Genomic DNA, 18841 nt, shown 5'->3' on the forward strand with positions numbered 1-18841 from the left:
AGTAGCATCCAAAGGGTCCCCCGATAAATCTATTATAATTGCACCAGAGCCATCTTCATCACCACCTTAGAACCATTTGTACTTACCATAACATCATAGCTCGTAGGAGCACGACAAGACCATGGTATAGGAACTTTAGTAATAAAGTTACAGTCAAGTTTTCATCTTCCTATAAACTCTTTGTTAACAGTTTATCAACAATTTTAAGATTCTGAGAGCTCATCTTTAACCAAACCTCTTGAAAAATAATGTAGCTCACCACCTCCATATAAGAATATTTTGAAGCAAAAAAAATCTGGAATTTCTCTCCTCCCAGATGTAATAGATAAAGATTGTAACACCCGGTGTTTTTGGTTTTGAATTTCTGGACGAAATCCATTTTAAGAGGTTAATAGTGTAACACCCAGTGTTTTAGTTATTGAATTTATGGATAAATTATTATTTGGAGGTTAATAGTGTGAAACCCCGCAATTATCTTAATATGATTTTCACGCCTAAAACCCATTTGTACTATTTTCTTTGGGTTTTAATCTAAAACTTCATTCTTGAAGAATAAATATTTCGTTTTGAATATATTTATGGTTGCCAATAAAAGAAAATAATAATTATGATTTTTGATTGTATAAGGTGTGTCTAAAAATTTAACTAAATGTAAAATTGATAATAATGGGCTAGCTCTTATCTCTACGGGGTGGTTAGAAATAAGGAATGTTTGTTGTTTACCCTTTATCATTAGAGCATCTCCAATGCAAGGAGTAAAGGTCTTAAATTAGTATGACACCTAGGATTAAGACCTTTTCCACCAAAGTTTCTTCTCCAATACAAGGGTGAAGGTTATAGAAAAAGATGACATGGCTAAGTGAGGGTAAATGAGAAAGTCTAAATAAGACTTTCTTCGTGATCTTGGGTCTTAGGTCCACATCATCACTTTGTCTCTAATTTAAATAAAAAAGTGTAGGTAAGATCGAGTCCATCTATGTGCACCCCTACTAAACCAGGGGTGCACGTTCCTCCCTTTGTTATTGGCCACACATCTTACTCTGGTTATTCTGGTTATTTAATACATCTTATAATTTTTCAATTTAAATATAGGTGCAGTAAATCTAATACGTACGGAATTGGAGAAAACAAAGTTTAAACTATCACTCAATTTTTATCTTTTCACTGCGTCTCTTTTCTCCACTTGATCTATCGATAACAAAATGGAAAAAAAGACGCTTCAAAAATTTATCAGATACTTCTCATCTTTGTAGTTTTAGTTCTTGAAAATTTTCAGACTACTTAAGCCATCACCGATTTTACTTAGTTGCAAAGTTCCATCAGGCTACTACTACCTCAGTTTTAATGATTGCACAAAGTCCAAATCCTTCATACTTTATATTTATCAGTAAATTGAATCCAATGATGATCAAATCTGAAATCTCTTCTTTCTTTTTTTTTTTAATTAGAACTATCCTTATTACCATATATTAGAACAAAAATCAAATTTGATATTATAAGATCCGAAAGATTGTTTATGCATTCTTCCATCTATAGCTACAAAACGTAAATCGATCAATCACACTATGCCTATCCCATATAAGTATTATGTTAATTTAATTATCATACCATGATCAGTTTTTTCACACAAAAAGAGAGAAAATTCGTTTGATTTCATATGAAGGATTAAGAATATCGAATAAGTTGGATTTGATGAAAATCATATAAGTTATGTAAATTGACAGATACCATCAAAAAAAAATGTAAATTGACAGATTACTAAAGAAGACGGTTTAATTTTGATGAGAAGAAGATACTTTGATGAGAAGAAGAAACCACCGAAAAAGTGGTAAGATAGAGTTTTGACTTTTGTGCCCTCTTTATTATTATTATTGTTGAGTTCCAAAAATTAAAAACTAAATAAATGAAAACCTCGGGTTAATAAAGTGAGGAATGTGCACCCCTGGTTAACTAGGGTGCACATAGATGGACTCGGTAAGACCTTGAAGATTGAAGATGGATTTTAGGTCAAATTTGTAATCTTTATTTATTTTTGTCTTTTAGCAAATGACCCACCAAAAAAAGGTGATAACAAGACCTCCACCTACGATGACCTTGACCCTTTGTATTGGAGATGTTCTTAGTGTGACCAACATTTAGTCGTTGCACATAATATTCTTCTCACTTCACATGTGGCACAAAGAAAGATATTTTTTCTCTCATTTTTATTTTAGAGTTATTACATGTATTCATTATTTGTACTTATCTTAAAACCCTAAAAGTTATTAAAAAAAAAGCCATCACTTTTCATTTATTCTTCCTAAAATTCCCTATCTTTTCCTTGATTTTTGTGCAAAATAGACAAAATAAATAAATAATTATAATAAATAAACCCTAGCCTAGCCGTCATTTTTCTCCTTCTCTTTTTTTATTTTTGTGATACTACTTTTTTCTCTTCCATTAAACAACAAAAGAGAAAAGAAAAGAAAAGTTATCCATTACTTTCACCTTTTTCTTTTTCTCTCTCTTATTTTTCTTTTCAAACACCAATAAGAAAACAAAACCCTTCTACAGTTGTACCTATCACTTTCACTGTCTTCTTCTCAGTGCAAGTCTTATGGTGGAATCCAACCTATTCGAAGGTTGGAAAAATGTGGAATGTCAATTTTAATGGATTCCAAGTGCCATCCACGCTTTTTCAAGCCATGTTCCATGATTTTGTGGAATCCAAAGAAAACGTTATTTTGAATAGCGTGCTAAAAGACGAAAAACGTTATTCTGAATAGCTTTAAAAAAACGCTATTCAGAATAGTTTTTTTTTTAAAAATCTTTTAGCATAAGTCAAGTACATAAAAGCCACTCTTAATTCCAAATATTTAAATATTTCAGTCAAATACCATTGACCAGTCAAGCGCTATTTTTTTTAGCGTTTCTATGATTCCACCATAAGACTTAAGCTTCCATGAACGACTCCAAATGCTAAGATGGCATGGAAGATGGAATTCTTCCAATATAAGATTTGCTCATTTATACAAGTAAACAAAAATAAAAGCATCAGATTTATTATTCTTGGAAAAAGGTGTTTGTTCTTGCAACGAGATTTTTGGAATAACTTTTGAGGTAGGGGTTTCTACCAAATATCAAAATCAAAACCTATTTTAGCATTAAAATAATATTGATTTCTTATGATTTTCATGTTAATAATCATGATGTTTGTTTTAAATTTATTATGTTATTTTATATAAATTGATTCATTTAAAAAAAAGTTATATATTGATTACTAATCATTATTGTTAAATTATTTTAATTTTGATTTTAAACATTATATCTAGGTAATATTTTTTTTTATTATTCTAGAAATTATATTAAAGCATAATAATCGAATTTTGATTTGTGAAAGTGAATTTATTGCATTAGACCATAAGTGATTGGAAATAGTTTGGTGTTTGTACGCGGGTAAATTGTCCTGATTAGAAATGGAACACACATATATAAGTCTCTCTGCTATTGAAATGTCAGGCCTTTATGGCATCCCACCACTGGTGGCTACCCTGAGAAGACTGTTCGGGAAACGATAGTGGTTTTTTTTACCAGAATAAATCTGACAAACTAGATTATGAATGTAGAATTTGAGGTCGAAGATTTTGAGTAAGAAAATGTTAAGTATTTGTGGTTGAGAATGGCGTAAGTATCGTTGCGAATTTTTGTGCATGATTTTGATTATCGCATCTGCTGCATTTGTTTGTTTATCGATGCACTCTATTATTTTTGGAAACTTCCTACTGAGTTGTGGTTGGCTGGTTGCTCACCCCTTTTTTCCTCCCTTTTCCACAGAGAATTAAGAAACACTAATCGTAAAAGAAAATGTATTACGGGGATTTGGGTATTGCGTTATGGATTTAATCAAGGTGTTATTTTTATTTTAATTTGGTACTTTTAATTATGTAATTTTTGTTTAATAGTTTTGTAATTTTTAATGTACAATTATATTCATTAGGCAAAATTTATTTGAACTTGAATTTCTGATTTTATTGATTGAAATCTTTTAAAACGAAAAATATGGTCCTACACGAGTGGCAGTCCGGAAATTTGGACTTGCTATCCGGATCGGAACCGACCCAAAAGGCCAAATCTGTGCCCGCTGGAAATCCGAAAATCTGGGCTGTCACAAAACTGTTAAAATCCTAACAGAGGAAATCAGGGTTTTACCTTCAAAATGCTCAGCGCACCACATAATCTCATCTCTCCAACTATTGTAAACCTCCCTGCAATACCCCATTTTGATCAAGAGACCTTTCCAGATTTGAGCAGCAAAGCAACATTCTTTAAATAAATGACTTTCATTCTCCACAATATCATCACACAAAGGACAGGGAGCATTGGACATGAGACCCCACTGCATTAACTTCTCTTTAGTTTTAAGTATGCCTTGTAGAGCTAGCGAAGTTATAAAAGAATGTCTAGAAATATGGAATTTAAACCAAACTAAACAACACCAGTTAGGACTTTATCTAAAATGAGTAAGTGTCTTTCACACTGAAATCCCCATAAGCACTAACTGACCAAACCAGTTTATCCTTCTCTTTTACATCAAACTCCAGCAAAGAAACTTGAGCAAAGACAAACAAAATTGTTTCATCGTCATTGAATGGCAGACCTCACTTGCATTGCTCAATAAAGTTGGTCATCCTACAATCACCATCACCATTAGGAAAATAAGTTTTAATAATATTTTCACCCAACCACTCACTACTCTACCTCCAGGGTACCACAATCATGGTATCTTCCTTATCATCTAAGATTGTCAAGATCATATCCTTAGCAACAGTCCTCTGATTCAGGATTCTTCTCCAACTCCAGCAGGCATCTTGGGGAGTAGAGACTGACCAAAAACTTGAAAAGCGGGGGTCTAACAACCACACCCAATATTTCACTTAGCAATCTGTATGGACTAACTCCAATATATTTTCAAGAGAATCAACTAGACAGACAGACTCAATCTTAATAAAAGTATATCTAAGAGTTATATCTCAATTTCTTAATTCAATATGTAATCAAACAAATAGGAATTTGCGATCCCGATTTAATATAAGAAATAACTTGGACGATATCAAAAACGAATATCCAAGTGTCAATCAATCTAATCAACAACGAAAGGTTGGATTCAAAATTGATTGAACTTACGCACAACCTGTGATATTTCAATTATATAGAAAATATATTGCAGAAAAGAAATAACACAGACACCAGAAGTTTTGTTAACGAGGAAACCGCAAATGCAGAAAAACCCCGGGACCTAGTCCATATTTGAACACCACACTGTATTAAGACACTAGCCTACTCCAAGTTAAATTCAGACTGGAATGTAGTTGAGCCTTAACCAATCTCACACTGATCAAGGTACAGTCGCGTTCCTTACGCCTCTAGAACCACGCTGGATTCCGCGCACTCGATTCCCTTAGCTGATCTCACCCACAACTAAGAGTTGCTACGAACCAAAGTCGAAGACTTGATAAACCAATCTGTCTCACACAGAAAAGTCTATTGAATAGATAAATCTGTCTCCCACAGATATACCTATGAGTTTTGTTCCGTCTTTTGATAAATCAAGGTGAACAGGAACCAATTGTACACCAGACTTGTATTCCCGAAGAACAACCTAGTAATATCAATCACCTCACAATAATCTTAATCGTATGGTAGCGAAACAAGATATTGTGGAATCACAACGATGAGACGAAGATGTTTGTGACTACTTTTTATCTTTCCTATCAAAGAATAAATCTCGAGCAAATCTTAGAGAAGATAGTACTCCATATGATAGAAAACAGTAAGATCAGAACACACAATTACAGAGAAAATAGTTGAGTCTGGCTTCATAATCCCAATGAAGTCTTTAAGTCGTTAACCTACTGGGTTTTGGAAAAACCTAAGGTTAAAGGAGAATCGACTCTAGTCGCAACTAGTATCACACAAGAGGTGTGGGGATTAGGTTTCCCAGTTGCTAGAGTTCTCCCTTATATAGTCTTCAAATCAGGGTTTGCAATCAATGTTACCATGGTAACAAATCATTCAATATTCACCGTTAGATGAAAACCTGATTAGACTCAAGCTAATATCTTTCAACTGTTAGATCAAACTTAGCTTGTTACACACAAATGAAAAGTGACTTCATTTAGATATAGGTAACCGTACCTAAACGTGTACACCTTTGTTGGCTCAACAATAGTTAACCGAAGTTAGCCATATGAACACTTTCATATCAACCTTGTTCATCTAAACCATAACTAGTTCAAATGACTTAAATGAAACTAGTTCTAGAGTTGTTCAATTGTTTATATTCTCATAGAAGTATACAAGACACAATTGAAGCAAAATCGATTTTGATTCACTCGAATCAATTCATGACCATTATAGCCACGGTTTGCAAAAAATTGCATTCCTTATTATATAAATGTATTAGTTCTTGAACAAACCGATTTTAGAACATAACCTACTTAAGTATGCATACGGGTACCCTTACCTAAGTGGCCAGACTAAGTTTGGGTTCGCCAGTCTGCGAACGGGTACGCATACCTTCCAAACTCAGTTGAATTTTCGGAACTTGAAACTCACACCATTACGCATACTAAGTTCCCGGACTTTCATTAACCAACCAGTACGCATACGGGTATGCATACTATGGTTCCCGGACTTGGAATAACTTGCAACAGTTAGCATACAAGTACGCATACTGTGTTATATTCAATCATGGTTATTTGTTCTTAAAAAAGCTGGGGTACAACAACCACACCCAATATTTAGATTACAAATATGTATGGACTAACTCCAATATACTTTCAAGAGAATCAACTAGACTCAATCTTAATAAAGTATACCAAAGAGTTATATCTCTCTTTCTCGATTCAATACTTACTCAAGCAAATAGAAATCTGCGAGTCTAATTGAATACAAGAGAAATCACTTGAACGGTACCAAAGACCAATGTTCAAGTATCAATCAATTTCAATCAACAACCAAAGGTTGGATTTCCCAATTGATTGATTCAAACGTACAACCTGTGATATTTCAATTATAAAGATAAACAATATAATGCGGAAAATAAATAACACAGACACGAGAAGTTTTGTTAACGAGGAAACCGCAAATGCAAAAAAAACTCAAAACCTAGTCCAGATTGAACACACACTGTATTAAGCCGCTACAGACACTAGCCTACTACAAACTAACTTCGATCTGGACTGTAGTTGAACCCCACTCAATCTCACATTGATTCAAGGTACAATTATGCTCCTACGTCTATGATCCCAGCAGGATACTACACACTTGATTCCCTTAGATGATCTCACCCACAACTAAGAGTTGCTACGACCCAAAGTCGAAGACTTTAATAAACAAATCTGTATCACACAGAAAAGTCTACGGTAATAGATATATCCGTCTCTCACAGAAATACCTACGAGTTTTGTTCCGTATTTTGATAAATCAAGGAGAACAGGAACCAATTGATAACTTGAACTTATATTCTCAAAGAACAACCTAGTATTATCAATCACCTCACAATAATCTTAATCGACGCGGTGAAAGAAGATATTGTGGAATCACAAACGATGAGACAAAGATGTTTGTGATTACTTTTATATCTTTCCTATCGGAGATATCAATCTCAAGCCAATCGTTACGATTGTACTCAATACGATAGAAACAGCAAGATCAGATCAGACAACTACAAAAAAGTAGTATCGGCCTGGCTTCACAATCCCAATGAAGTATTCATGTCGTTAACCTACAGGGTCTCGGTAGAAACCTAAGGTTAAAGGAGAATCGAATCTAGCTTATACAACTAGTATTAGACAGGAGGTGTGGGGATTAGGTTTCCTAGTTGCTAGAGTTTTCCTTTATATAGTCTTTCAAATCAGGGTTTGCAATCAATGTTAGCTTAGTAACAAAGCATTCAATATTTACCGTTAAATGAAAACCTGATTAGATTCAAGCAATATCTTTCAACCGTTAGATCGAAAACTTAGCTTGTTACACACAAATAAAATGCACGTTTTAGGTTTATGTAACCGTACCCAAACATGTACATTTGTTGGTTCAACAGTAGTTAACCAAATGGTTAGCCATATGAGAACTTTCATATCAACCATGTTTTTCTTCACCATAACTAGTTCAAATGACTCAAATGAACTAGTTAGAGAGTTGTTCAATTGCTTAGATCTTATAGAATTATACAAGACACAATCGAAGCAAAAACGATTTGATTCACTCGAATCGATTCATGAACTTTATAGCCACGGTTTGCAAACTTGCATTCCTTAGTTAATATAAGTACAAGTTCACGAATAATCGTTTTTAGAAAATAACCAACCTAAGTACGCGTACCAGGTACGCGGACTTAAGTACCCGAAATAAGTTTGTAAAAGTTTACAAACTCCAGCAGATTTTCTCGGGAAGAGAACCTCTGACAGTATGCGGACTAGGTATGCGGACTCTGTTCTGGTTTCCTGAGCAGCAAAGTACACGGACTTTGGTTCAAGGAATAAGGATTTATACATGTATGTGTTACTACACAATGCTTATATCCAACATTGGTTATATAATCTAAACTTTGATTTCAATTATTGAAACATTCTTAGAGGACGTTATATAGTTGTTATTCACAAACCATTTTACGTCAAAGCCATTTTCAAGTGATTGAAACATAACATGACTTTCGTCACTAGGTAAAGATGAACTTGTCCAAAGCTAAAGCCTACCAACACATATTCCGAAAAATAGATAAGCGAGATAAACTCGGCTCGAAATAGCAAATGTGTATAATCAAAGTCTATATAGCAAAACGTATTTTGTCTCAAGATAGGAGATAAAGCAGATAGACTTTTGAGGATAGATAAGTTCAAGTCTCCACATACCTTTTAGTCGATGAAGTTCCACCAGTTCCTTGAGTAGTTCTTCGTCTTGTATGATGATCGCCACAGAGTTCTTGAGCTCAACTACACTTTCTATCCTAGTCCGAGACTTAGCTATAGTAGACTAGAAATCAAGACTTATAGTTTTGATCACTAATATTGGCAAACATGCTTAAGATAGAAACGCATGCGAGTTCGACCGAGAAATGCTTTAACAATCTCCCCCTTTGTCAATTTTAGTGACAAAACTATCAATACATATGGAATACAAAAATAGATAAATAAACTTTTGTAGCTCTTCTTCCACATGCCTAATTTTAAACATTACTCGAAATCTTCGTCACTTCCAAGTACTCCAATGATTCCAAAAGTTGTAAGTTTAGCATCATCGTTGTTGAAAATCCGTATCTATAACAATGAGAAAACAAGAATTCTCAATCATTGTTATACAGTGTCATAATATTATTATACAACATCAATGTTCAACTGTATATCACAACTTCGACAATAATACTATGGTGATATGTATCACTCCCCCTTAGTCAATACTCCATATCACATGGAAACCACTCCCCTTTATATAATGATTCGAAAACCGTATGTATTTGTAGTGTGAACTACACATTAATTTTCCCCCTTTTTGCCAATAAAATTGGCAAAGGTACGAAAACGGGATCCTAATGAAAATTTCCATAGAGACATTTCGTGACCAAAAGAAAGTACATATCAACTTGTTTAAATGCAATCATATATCCGAAGCTAAATGCTTTCACCAAGGAGTTTATAAAGATACAAGATAACTCCTATAATATTCCACAGCCGCACTCCCCACAATGATTTGGCAATTAAGCACAAGTTCAATTAAGAACTCTCCCCCATAAAATGTTATTCCCGAAAGAACAACAAGAGCGACCTTAATTTCATAAGAAAAGAAGGATTTCTTTGGACATAACAAATCGCATACGAATATGAATTTGAATTCAAAAATACTCAATTAGATTAACCACAAGAGAACCTGTTAGAGCATTGCTCGGTCGAACTCGCATGTGTTGCTATCTCAAGCATGTTTGTCAATATTAGTGATCAAAACTATAAGTCTTGATTACTAGCCTATTAGAGCTAAGGTCTTGGATTAGGATAAAAAGTGTAGTTGAGATCAAGACTCCATGGCAATCATCATACAAGACGAAGGACTACTCAAGGAACTGGTGGATCTTCATCGACTAAAAGGTATGTGGAGACTTGAACTTATCTGTCACTCAAAAGTCTATTTACTCTATCTCCTACTCTTGAGACAAAAGTAGTTTTGATATATAGACTTTCATTATACACATTTGCTATTTCGAGCCGAGTTTATCTCGCCTACCTATTTCTCGAAATGTGTGTTGGTAAGCTTTCGCTTTAGCCGAATTCATCTTTACCAAGTGACGAAAGTCATGTTATGTTTCAATCACTTTGAAAATTTCTCTGACGAAAAATGGTCTGTGAATAACGGCTATATAACGTTCTCTGAGAATGTTCCAATGATTGAAATGAGAGTTTAGATTACATAACCATTGGTGGATATAAGCATTGTTGTGGAAACACATATATGCATAAGTCTTATTCCTTGAACCAAAGTTTGCGAACTTTGTTGATCAAGAGAAATGGAAGTGGCGTGAGCCAAGTCCGCGAACTCAGTCTGCGAACTTGCGGAAGTGCTCAACCCCGAGAATTTCTACTGGAGTTTGTGAACTCCTTCCATGAGCTTAAGTCCGCGAATCCAGTCCGCGAACTTGAGCAGGTTATATATAAAGTCGGTTGTTCTTGAACTAATGTTTAAATAAACTAAGGAATGCTTTTGCAAACCGTGGCTATAAAGTTCATGAACCGATTCGAGTGAATCAAACCGATTTTGCTTCAATTGTGTCTTGTGTAGTTACATAATATTTCCTTGCAATTGAACAACTCTCTAACTAGTTCATTTGAGTCATTTGAACTAGTTATGGTGAAGAAGAATAAGGTTGATATGAGAGTAATCACATGGCTAACCTTTTGGTTGACTTGTTGAACCAACAAATGTTAATGTTTGGGTACGGTTCATAAACCCAAAATTGGACATTTCATTTGTGTGTGACAAGCTAAGTTTTCGATCTAACGGTTGAGAATATTAGCTTGAATCTAATCAGGTTTTCATCTAACGGTGAATATTGAATGCTTTGTTACTAAGCTAACATTGATTGCAAACCCTGATTTGAAAGTGTATATAAGGGAGAACTCTAACAACTGGAAAACCTAATCCCCACACATTCTATATGATATTTGTTGTGCTAAGCTATAGTCGATTCTCCTTTAACCTTTGGTTTCTTCTTCTAAACCAGGTTAACGACTTAAAGACTTCATTGGGATTGTGAAGCCGGACCGATACTACTTTTATCGTAGTTGTGTGATCTGATCTGGCTGTTACTATCGTACGAGTAAAATTGTAATAATTGGCTTGAGATTGATATCTCCAATAGGAAAGATAGAAAAGTAATCACAAACAAACTTCTTCTCAACGTTTGTGATTCTGCAATATTTTTTTCGCTGCGTTGATTAAGATTATTGTGAGGTGATTGATAATACTGAGTTGTTCTTCGGGAATATAAGTATGGTATTATTGATTGGTTCCTGTTCACCTTGATTTATCAAAAGACGAAACAAAACTCGTAGGTATATTCGTGGGAGACGGATTTATCTATTATCGTAAACTTTTCTGTGTGATACAAATTTGTTTATTAAATTCTTCGACTTTGGGTCGTAGCAACTCTTAGTTATGGGTGAGATCAGCTAAGGGAATCAAGTGCGCAATATCCTGCTGAGATCAGAGGCGTAGGAGCATAACTGTACCTTGGATCAGTGTGAGATTGATTGGGGTTCAACTACAGTCCAGACCGAAGTTAGTTTGGAGTAAGCTAGTGTCTGTAGCGGCTTAATACAATGTTTGTTCAATCTGGACTAGGTCCCGGGGTTTTTCTGCATTTGCGGTTTCCTCGTTAACAAAATTCTGGTGTCTGTGTTATTTCTTTTCCGCATTATATTTGTTTATATAATTGAAATATCATAGGTTGTGCATCATTTAATCAATTAGAATATCCGACCTTTTGGTTGTTGATTTAAATTGATTGACACTTGGATATTGGTCTTTGGTACCATCCAAGTTATCTCTCTAGTATTTGATAAAGACTCGCAGATTTCTATTTGCTTGAGTATATATCAAATCGAGAGATTGAGATATAAACTCCTTGATATACTTTTTGTCTAGATTGAGTCTGACTGTCTAGTTGATTCTCTAGAAAGTCACTACACCATTTTAAGGGATTCGAAACGCATATTAGCAATGGCACTAGTACCGTTGCTAATTTTCCGTTGCTAATATCGGTTGCTAATATTTCGCAACGTCATATTTCTGTTGCGAATTTTGAAACCTCACCACATAGGTTGCGAATATCAACTGCACTGGGGTAAGGCGTGTGAATTACGCGTGTGGTCGGGAACACCAGGACTGGTAAATACGCCCCGGTCAAACCTCGCTCAAGCCTTCTTTTTTTCTTTCCACCCTTCAGCCCATCTAACCTATATCCTGCCTTACGTTTTTCATTTCGCATTATTTTCTCCTCTTTCGTCTTTCCTCCCATCTCCATATCTGTGTTTAGAGAACTCTTTCCTCTCTTCTCAACTCTGAACTCTCGCATCGTGAAGAACGTCAGGTATAATCTTTGACGGTTTCTAGGGTTTCATCTCTATTTATAAGGTTTAGAGATTTTGATTTATCGATTTCTAGGGTTTCAACTCTATTTCTAGGGTTTCAGCTGGATCGATTTAAGTTTATTTTTTATCGAATCCTAGGTTTTTTTTTAGGGTACCGACCACTAAGGTCCCAACAGTTTTATTTAAATTATATATTTTATGGTTTAATCTTTGATTTCAGTTTTTCCATTTCCTTTGTGAATCTGTTTTTTTCGATTTCAGTTTTTCAATTTCTTCTTTCTCTTTCGGTTTTAGGGTTTCATATGTGAATCTAATATGATTTTACTTTTTTCCATTTTAGGGTTTTTCAATGTTGAAGAACATTGAAGGTATATTGTTTTATGTTAAGCTGTTTTAGGGATTTTGAGCTATTTTCAGTTTAGGGTTTAATTTATACTTTTGGGTTGTAAATTATAAACTGATTTTAAGAAAATTTATGGTTTGTTGTTTATAATTCAGTTCATCTGAGTGTGAAGAAGAACTGGTCAGAGTTGTTTTAGGAATAACTAAGAAGGTATATGTTTATATGAAATTGTTTTAATTGTCCTTTAATATTGTGTATCTGAAGTTGGATGATGATAGCATGTTTGTGTGAAGAAAATTAACTTCTTTCAGGTGTGCTGAAATTTTTGTTTCACCTCTCTTTGCAGGTACGTGAAAGAAAATCTGAGTTGGCTAGGCTAAAAGCCCTTGATTGTGGAAAACCATTGGATGAAGCATCATGGGGCATGGTATGCTAATAATGCATTTTTCCGAAAAGGGGGTTTAATCTCTCATGGATATTTGCCTCACCTTATTTTCTCATTCAATCCAGGATGATGTTGCCGGATGTTTTGAGTATTGTGCAGATCTCGTTGTTATATATTTTTCCTCCTGAATATTGGTGAACTCTACTGGTTACCTCTTTGTATAACTATTCTTGTGTTTACCAATCCAATTTATACAATCTTTGAATCATTTTTTTGATGTCAATGCTGGATTATTCTTTTCCGAAGGAATTACCCTCTTTTGATGGCCATATGGAAGGTGGCTCCATCCTTGGCTCCTGGGTGCGCAGCTATACTAAAGCCCTCGGAGTTGACATCCATGTAATGCTTCTCCTAGTTATCTTTTTATGTTCCTTTCCCTTCTTGTATGTGTATGTTAGTTTATATTTTTCCTTGTACTGACTAGCCCATCACATATTCAGTTTTGAGTACTTGTTTAGAGCTGGGTGATATCTGTAGAGAAGTTGGTCTACCTCCTGGTGTACTCAACATTGTAACTGGATTAGGTCCAGAAGCTGGGGCTCCTTTAGCAGCTCATCCTCATGTCGACAAGGTACAGTCATATCTCTTAGTCCTGCAACTTTAAACTTTTCAAATTCTTGATTAATTCTTCGTTTACAACTTTCGCCATCAGTTATTAGTATTTCCTTCTTTTGATATCATTCCTTCCCCTCATTGGTGTATTTGATTGATCTACAGCCTGTTACTTTGGAACTCGGTGGAAAAAGTGCTAACATATTCGAGGATACAGACCTTGACAAAGGTGTTTATCTTATTTACAACTTTATTTTGCTTAAACATACTATCTGAATATCCGCACAATATTTACCGACACATAATAATATATGGAATAGCTTCTGGTGTCTTGAGTTATGTAATAACAAGTTGGGACTTGAAATTGAATCATTATATTACAGTATTTTCTTTTCTGTTGATATAAATGTTTTCTGTTGCTTGTATCTTCATTCTAAAAATAGCTTCTGAGTGGACATGTTTGGTTGTTTTTGGACAAATGGTCAAATGTGCAGTGCAAAATCTCGACTTATTGTACATGTAAGTAACAATCCCCTGCTTTGCAAGGATACAAAGTATGTAGTTGTAATTTTATTATACTTTCTATCAGGTCGACAACTCCATCTAATCACTAGAATTAAGAGCTACTCTTCTTTAAACATCTGGAGTGTGGTTATGCTAAACTTCTGAAACTATAGTCAGTATAAGCTCACTGTATGAATGTTGTTTCTTGTTCAAGTATGTGGAACTAAAGGCCATTAGTGGTGGTTATAGTTTACAAAGTTTCAAATTGAGTAGCTCATAATTCAGTTTCAACTTTCTTGTTGCCGGTACTACTTTATCAGTTCTTTTCCATTGAGAAGTGTTCATTATGATTGTTCCTTTTGGGTCCAGGTGAACTGGCAGTTGTGGAGGACGAGGACGAGAAAGGTGAATGATATCTTTGGATTGAGTTAGAGTTTCTTAAATCTAAAAGAAAAAATAGGAAATGTGGTCTCAGATGTTTATTTTTGTATCTTGAGTTTGTTGTGGCTTGAGCTTGAGTTACTTTACATTCCCCCCCCCCCCCCCCCCCCCACCTTTCAGTTGTTGTATCATGAGTTTGTTGTGGATTGAGCTTGAGTTTATATATTCATAAGCACGTGGTGTTTCAGTTATTCAGCTTGAATCATTGGCTTATTTCTTGTTCTAAATAGTTTAACGTTCTTACATTTTCTGTTTGTATGCTACACCATTGATCAGTTCACAGATTCCTGGAGGTCAATTACCCCCCTGGGATGATGAGACCACCTATTCTGCCACGACCAGCTGGTATTCCAGGTTAACTGAACTTTGTGCGATTTGTTTCTCATTATTACAGCGTTTTTCAAACTGCAATAATTTTATCTGTTGAACTGTTCTGCAGTTGGGTTAATTTAAATTTCATAAGAAGTGACGTGTGTGTAAAGATTCATATATTCTTGCAGATGCATACAATGAATCAATGATGCACCGACACTAAGATGTTCACACTGAGCACTATGTTCTTAGATCTTTAATTTTTATCTCTAAGATGACAAATCTGGTTGAGTATGATTCTTCATAGATCATGCATCTACCCTGGTTGAGTATGATTCTTCATAGGACGGGTTCGTTACAATATCATTTGCATTTTATTCAATAAGCCATTGGGTCTGGTGGGTCTTCATAACAGCTGTTTTAACTTATATGGTCTTTTTTGTTCTATTTGTGCAGTTCACACTTTTGTCAGACCTGGAACCATCTCTCAAAGCTCTTAAAGATAAGCTCTTGGCTAAGAATGTGCATTGACTTTGTAATGAGCATTGATTGTTAATTGGTAAAGATAGTTCCAGGAATTAATGAATGTTTCTTATGTTTTCATTTGCAGTTAAGTGTTAGCATTAGCATCCTCGGGCAAGATGAATTTGTTTTTCAACCACGCTTATTCGGGAAGGTAATGCTAGTTTTGGAATTTTATTTGATAAAGAATGAAGTTAGTTATTTCATACTTGTAGAGTATGTGCAAGCTGAACACAACCCAATTAGGTCAATCGTGGTTAAGGACAAATTGGAAACATAAATCATGCTTAATTGTGTCTCATTTTCACTAAATTTTGGTTTGGGTTTCTTTATTGTGTTCCATTAATGTTGGTGTAAAGGTTTCATTTTTAATCTAGGTATACACTGGTTTTGGATTTAATGGTCACTCTATCTATCGCAAGTTGAATTTATTATGTGGGTTCTGAATATAAATCAACCTCTGTGTTACATTCTAACTTTTTGCCCAATATTGTTCTGATAGCAAATTACTTGGCTTTTTTCAGTGGATTGTGAAATCTCTACGGTTGGGCAGACTCATTCATGGAAGCTTTGCTATGGTTATGATCGTGTGAATGATGATAAAGATGTTTCCAACATCGAGGCCAAGATGACTGATGGTATGTCATATATCTTGAATTTTTTAGTAGTTCACCAGTTCTTAGTTTCGTTTTTAGTATAGTCAAGACTCAAGATTTTGGTGAACGTTTTGTACTAAATAAAATAAGAACAGTTTTAGGGGATAGTTTTGTGTATTACGCTTACAAGATGCTAGTGCAGACCTAAAAAGATATCACTGAATCCAGCGTAATTTAGGATTTGGCTGACTTCAGCTGGATTACAAGATGATCCCCAAATTCTGGTGCAGATTCAATGTTTTTACAGAACACCAATTATATGCGCAAGATTTTGATCTATCATTGTTTTAACTTAGGTCATTGGAAGGAGGATTAGAGACAATGGAAACTTATCCAGTTCCCCATATTCATCATTTCCACAGATTTTGCCTGCTTATACTTGCACAACCATATTATTTATTTATTAGTTTTTGACTTCAATTGATTTATAAGCATACTGGTTATCTGATTGGAAGAATTTGTGATGCTTTGTTCGGAGGTTGATTGAATGATGTTGTGTTATGAGATCAGAAATTAAGGTTGGAGAACAAAGCAACAGCCATTAGTCCCTTAGCAGCTGCAAGATTTGTAAGTTTATGTAGTATGATCTAAGTTAGAAGAACTTAGGAATATCGTAACTTTACATGAACTGAACTTAGGAACCAAGTATGTTTCTAATGTGTACACTAGTTTGTTGTGATACTTAAAACACATTTGTATCAAATACTCATACTTTTTGTTAAAATCAATTGAAGAATCCATTTTCATAATTTGATACAGTTTTGTATGTTGAATGAATGAATGAATGTATGTTGAATGAATGAATGAATGTATATTTGTGGAAATGATGAATGTGGGAAACTGGGTAACTGCAGGGGGGGAAATGTGGAGGGGAAACGGATTTTGACCAGGTCAATGAAGACTTGACCTTTTTTTTATGTTGCAAAATATTAGCAACGTCTTTAATCTGTTGCTAAATTGGAACCAGAACCAGTAAATTAGAACCAGAACCAATAACATTTTAGTTCCGGGTAGGGGTTAAACCTGTAATTAGAAACATCTTAGAAACGACGGACCTATGTTGCGAATAAACAGCGTCGCAACGGCGCAGTACGTTGCGAATCTCCGTTGCTGACCAAGAGTCGCAACGGAGCTTATGCCGTTGCGAAAAAATGCAACACCGTATTTTGCAATGTCGGTCTGCCGTTGCGACCCCAGTCAGCAACGACCAGGCTCCGTTGCTAATCCCTAAAAATGGTGTAGTGAGTATATTGGAATTTGTCCATACAGATTGCTAAGCGAAATATTGGGTGTGGTTGTTAGACCCCCGCTTTTTCAATTGGTATCAGAGCAGACAAACACGTTTAAGACCTTACAAGTTTGTGTTTGTGGCAATCTGAGTCTGTGGACAGAATCTCTTAAACGCATACCAAGATGCCTTCTAAAGCTTTTAACTATGCCAAATGTCTTGGAAATACCTCAAAGGATCACTCCTTAGCATATTCTTCTGAATCCCGAGGTAAGAAGATTGTCCCATCTGGTGCTGACATCTCTCTCTCTGATGAGACATTGGGCACTATGGCAAAAGCTGAAAAGGAGCTCACCAGAATCTCAAAAAACACTGCTGACATTATTGATTTTCAGGATCATGATCAGCTTATTGATGAATTTGAAAAGTCTCTTGATCGAGAACATGAACTCTACAACATCATTGGGTCTTTCTCTAAGAATATTGAAAAACTTCTCCAAGAAACTACTCAACAGCGTGAAAAGATTAGTGTTCTTGAAGATATTGTTAAGGAAGACTCAATTAGAGAGAAACATTTGATCGAGATTCATTCATCAGATCTTAACAGACTTCGTGTTGAAAAAGAGAAACTATAAGCATCTCTTACTCTAGCTCATGAACAGTGTAAATCCTTGGAAAAGGAAAACTCTATTTTAAAGAGAAATTTTTTTGTACATACTAACTCTCATGAGTTACAGTACATGACGAAATGTTCTCCAGAAGGAGGTTGTGTCAAGAAAAGTTTGCATAACTTACAATCTTCTCACATGGCTATGAAGTTAAAACAGGTGCCAATTGTTGCTTCTCCTCCACGAACCTGTACTTTATGTGGGAAATAGAATCACTATGTTATCCATTGTTTTGCCAGAAAGAAACAAATTTCTAAACTTCATAATTTGCTTCTTTACACTGTCAATGGGATAAATAGTCCGTCGACTACGGAAGTGAATCGCATGTCCACAGAAAACCATATACCTTATAAACGTGATCTCTTTCTTAGAAATCATCACAGGAATCATATGCTTCCTAGTAGTATAAATTCTTGTACTGCTGACAAAAGCATTCCCTGTGTTTATAAGAATGTTTCTGGTAAATCTAAGTCTAGAAAATGGATTCCTCTCTATTCTGATCCTCTTGAACCAATTGCAAGAGGTCCTAGATTTAGTCCTCAGAGAAACC

The 18841-nt window shown here is 35.0% G+C and overlaps 1 protein-coding gene across 1 annotated transcript; it reads left to right on the forward strand.

Moving 5' to 3' along the window:
- The first annotated feature begins 12969 nt into the window (after positions 1 to 12969).
- On the forward strand, positions 12970 to 16185 carry LOC113294637 (betaine aldehyde dehydrogenase 2, mitochondrial-like). The gene is made up of 11 exons (XM_026543024.1): positions 12970 to 13010; positions 13119 to 13173; positions 13310 to 13390; positions 13655 to 13747; positions 13833 to 13979; positions 14126 to 14189; positions 14834 to 14869; positions 15563 to 15567; positions 15674 to 15739; positions 15828 to 15893; positions 16117 to 16185. Exons 1-11 carry the CDS (start codon positions 12970 to 12972, stop codon positions 16183 to 16185), a joined length of 723 nt encoding a protein of 240 aa, XP_026398809.1.
- The last annotated feature ends 2656 nt before the right edge of the window (positions 16186 to 18841 follow it).

The sequence above is a fragment of the Papaver somniferum genome, chromosome 7 (genome assembly GCF_003573695.1).
Source record: "Papaver somniferum cultivar HN1 chromosome 7, ASM357369v1, whole genome shotgun sequence".
Classification (NCBI taxonomy): domain Eukaryota; kingdom Viridiplantae; phylum Streptophyta; class Magnoliopsida; order Ranunculales; family Papaveraceae; genus Papaver; species Papaver somniferum.

Coding starts and splice junctions, on each gene's coding strand:
- LOC113294637 (XM_026543024.1), top strand. CDS start 12,970: ATGTTGAAGAACATTGAAGGTATATTGTTTTATGTTAAGCT. Junction 13,174..13,309: donor TTTTAGGAATAACTAAGAAG/GTATATGTTTAT, acceptor CTCTCTTTGCAG/GTACGTGAAAGAAAATCTGA. Junction 13,980..14,125: donor CTCATCCTCATGTCGACAAG/GTACAGTCATAT, acceptor ATTGATCTACAG/CCTGTTACTTTGGAACTCGG.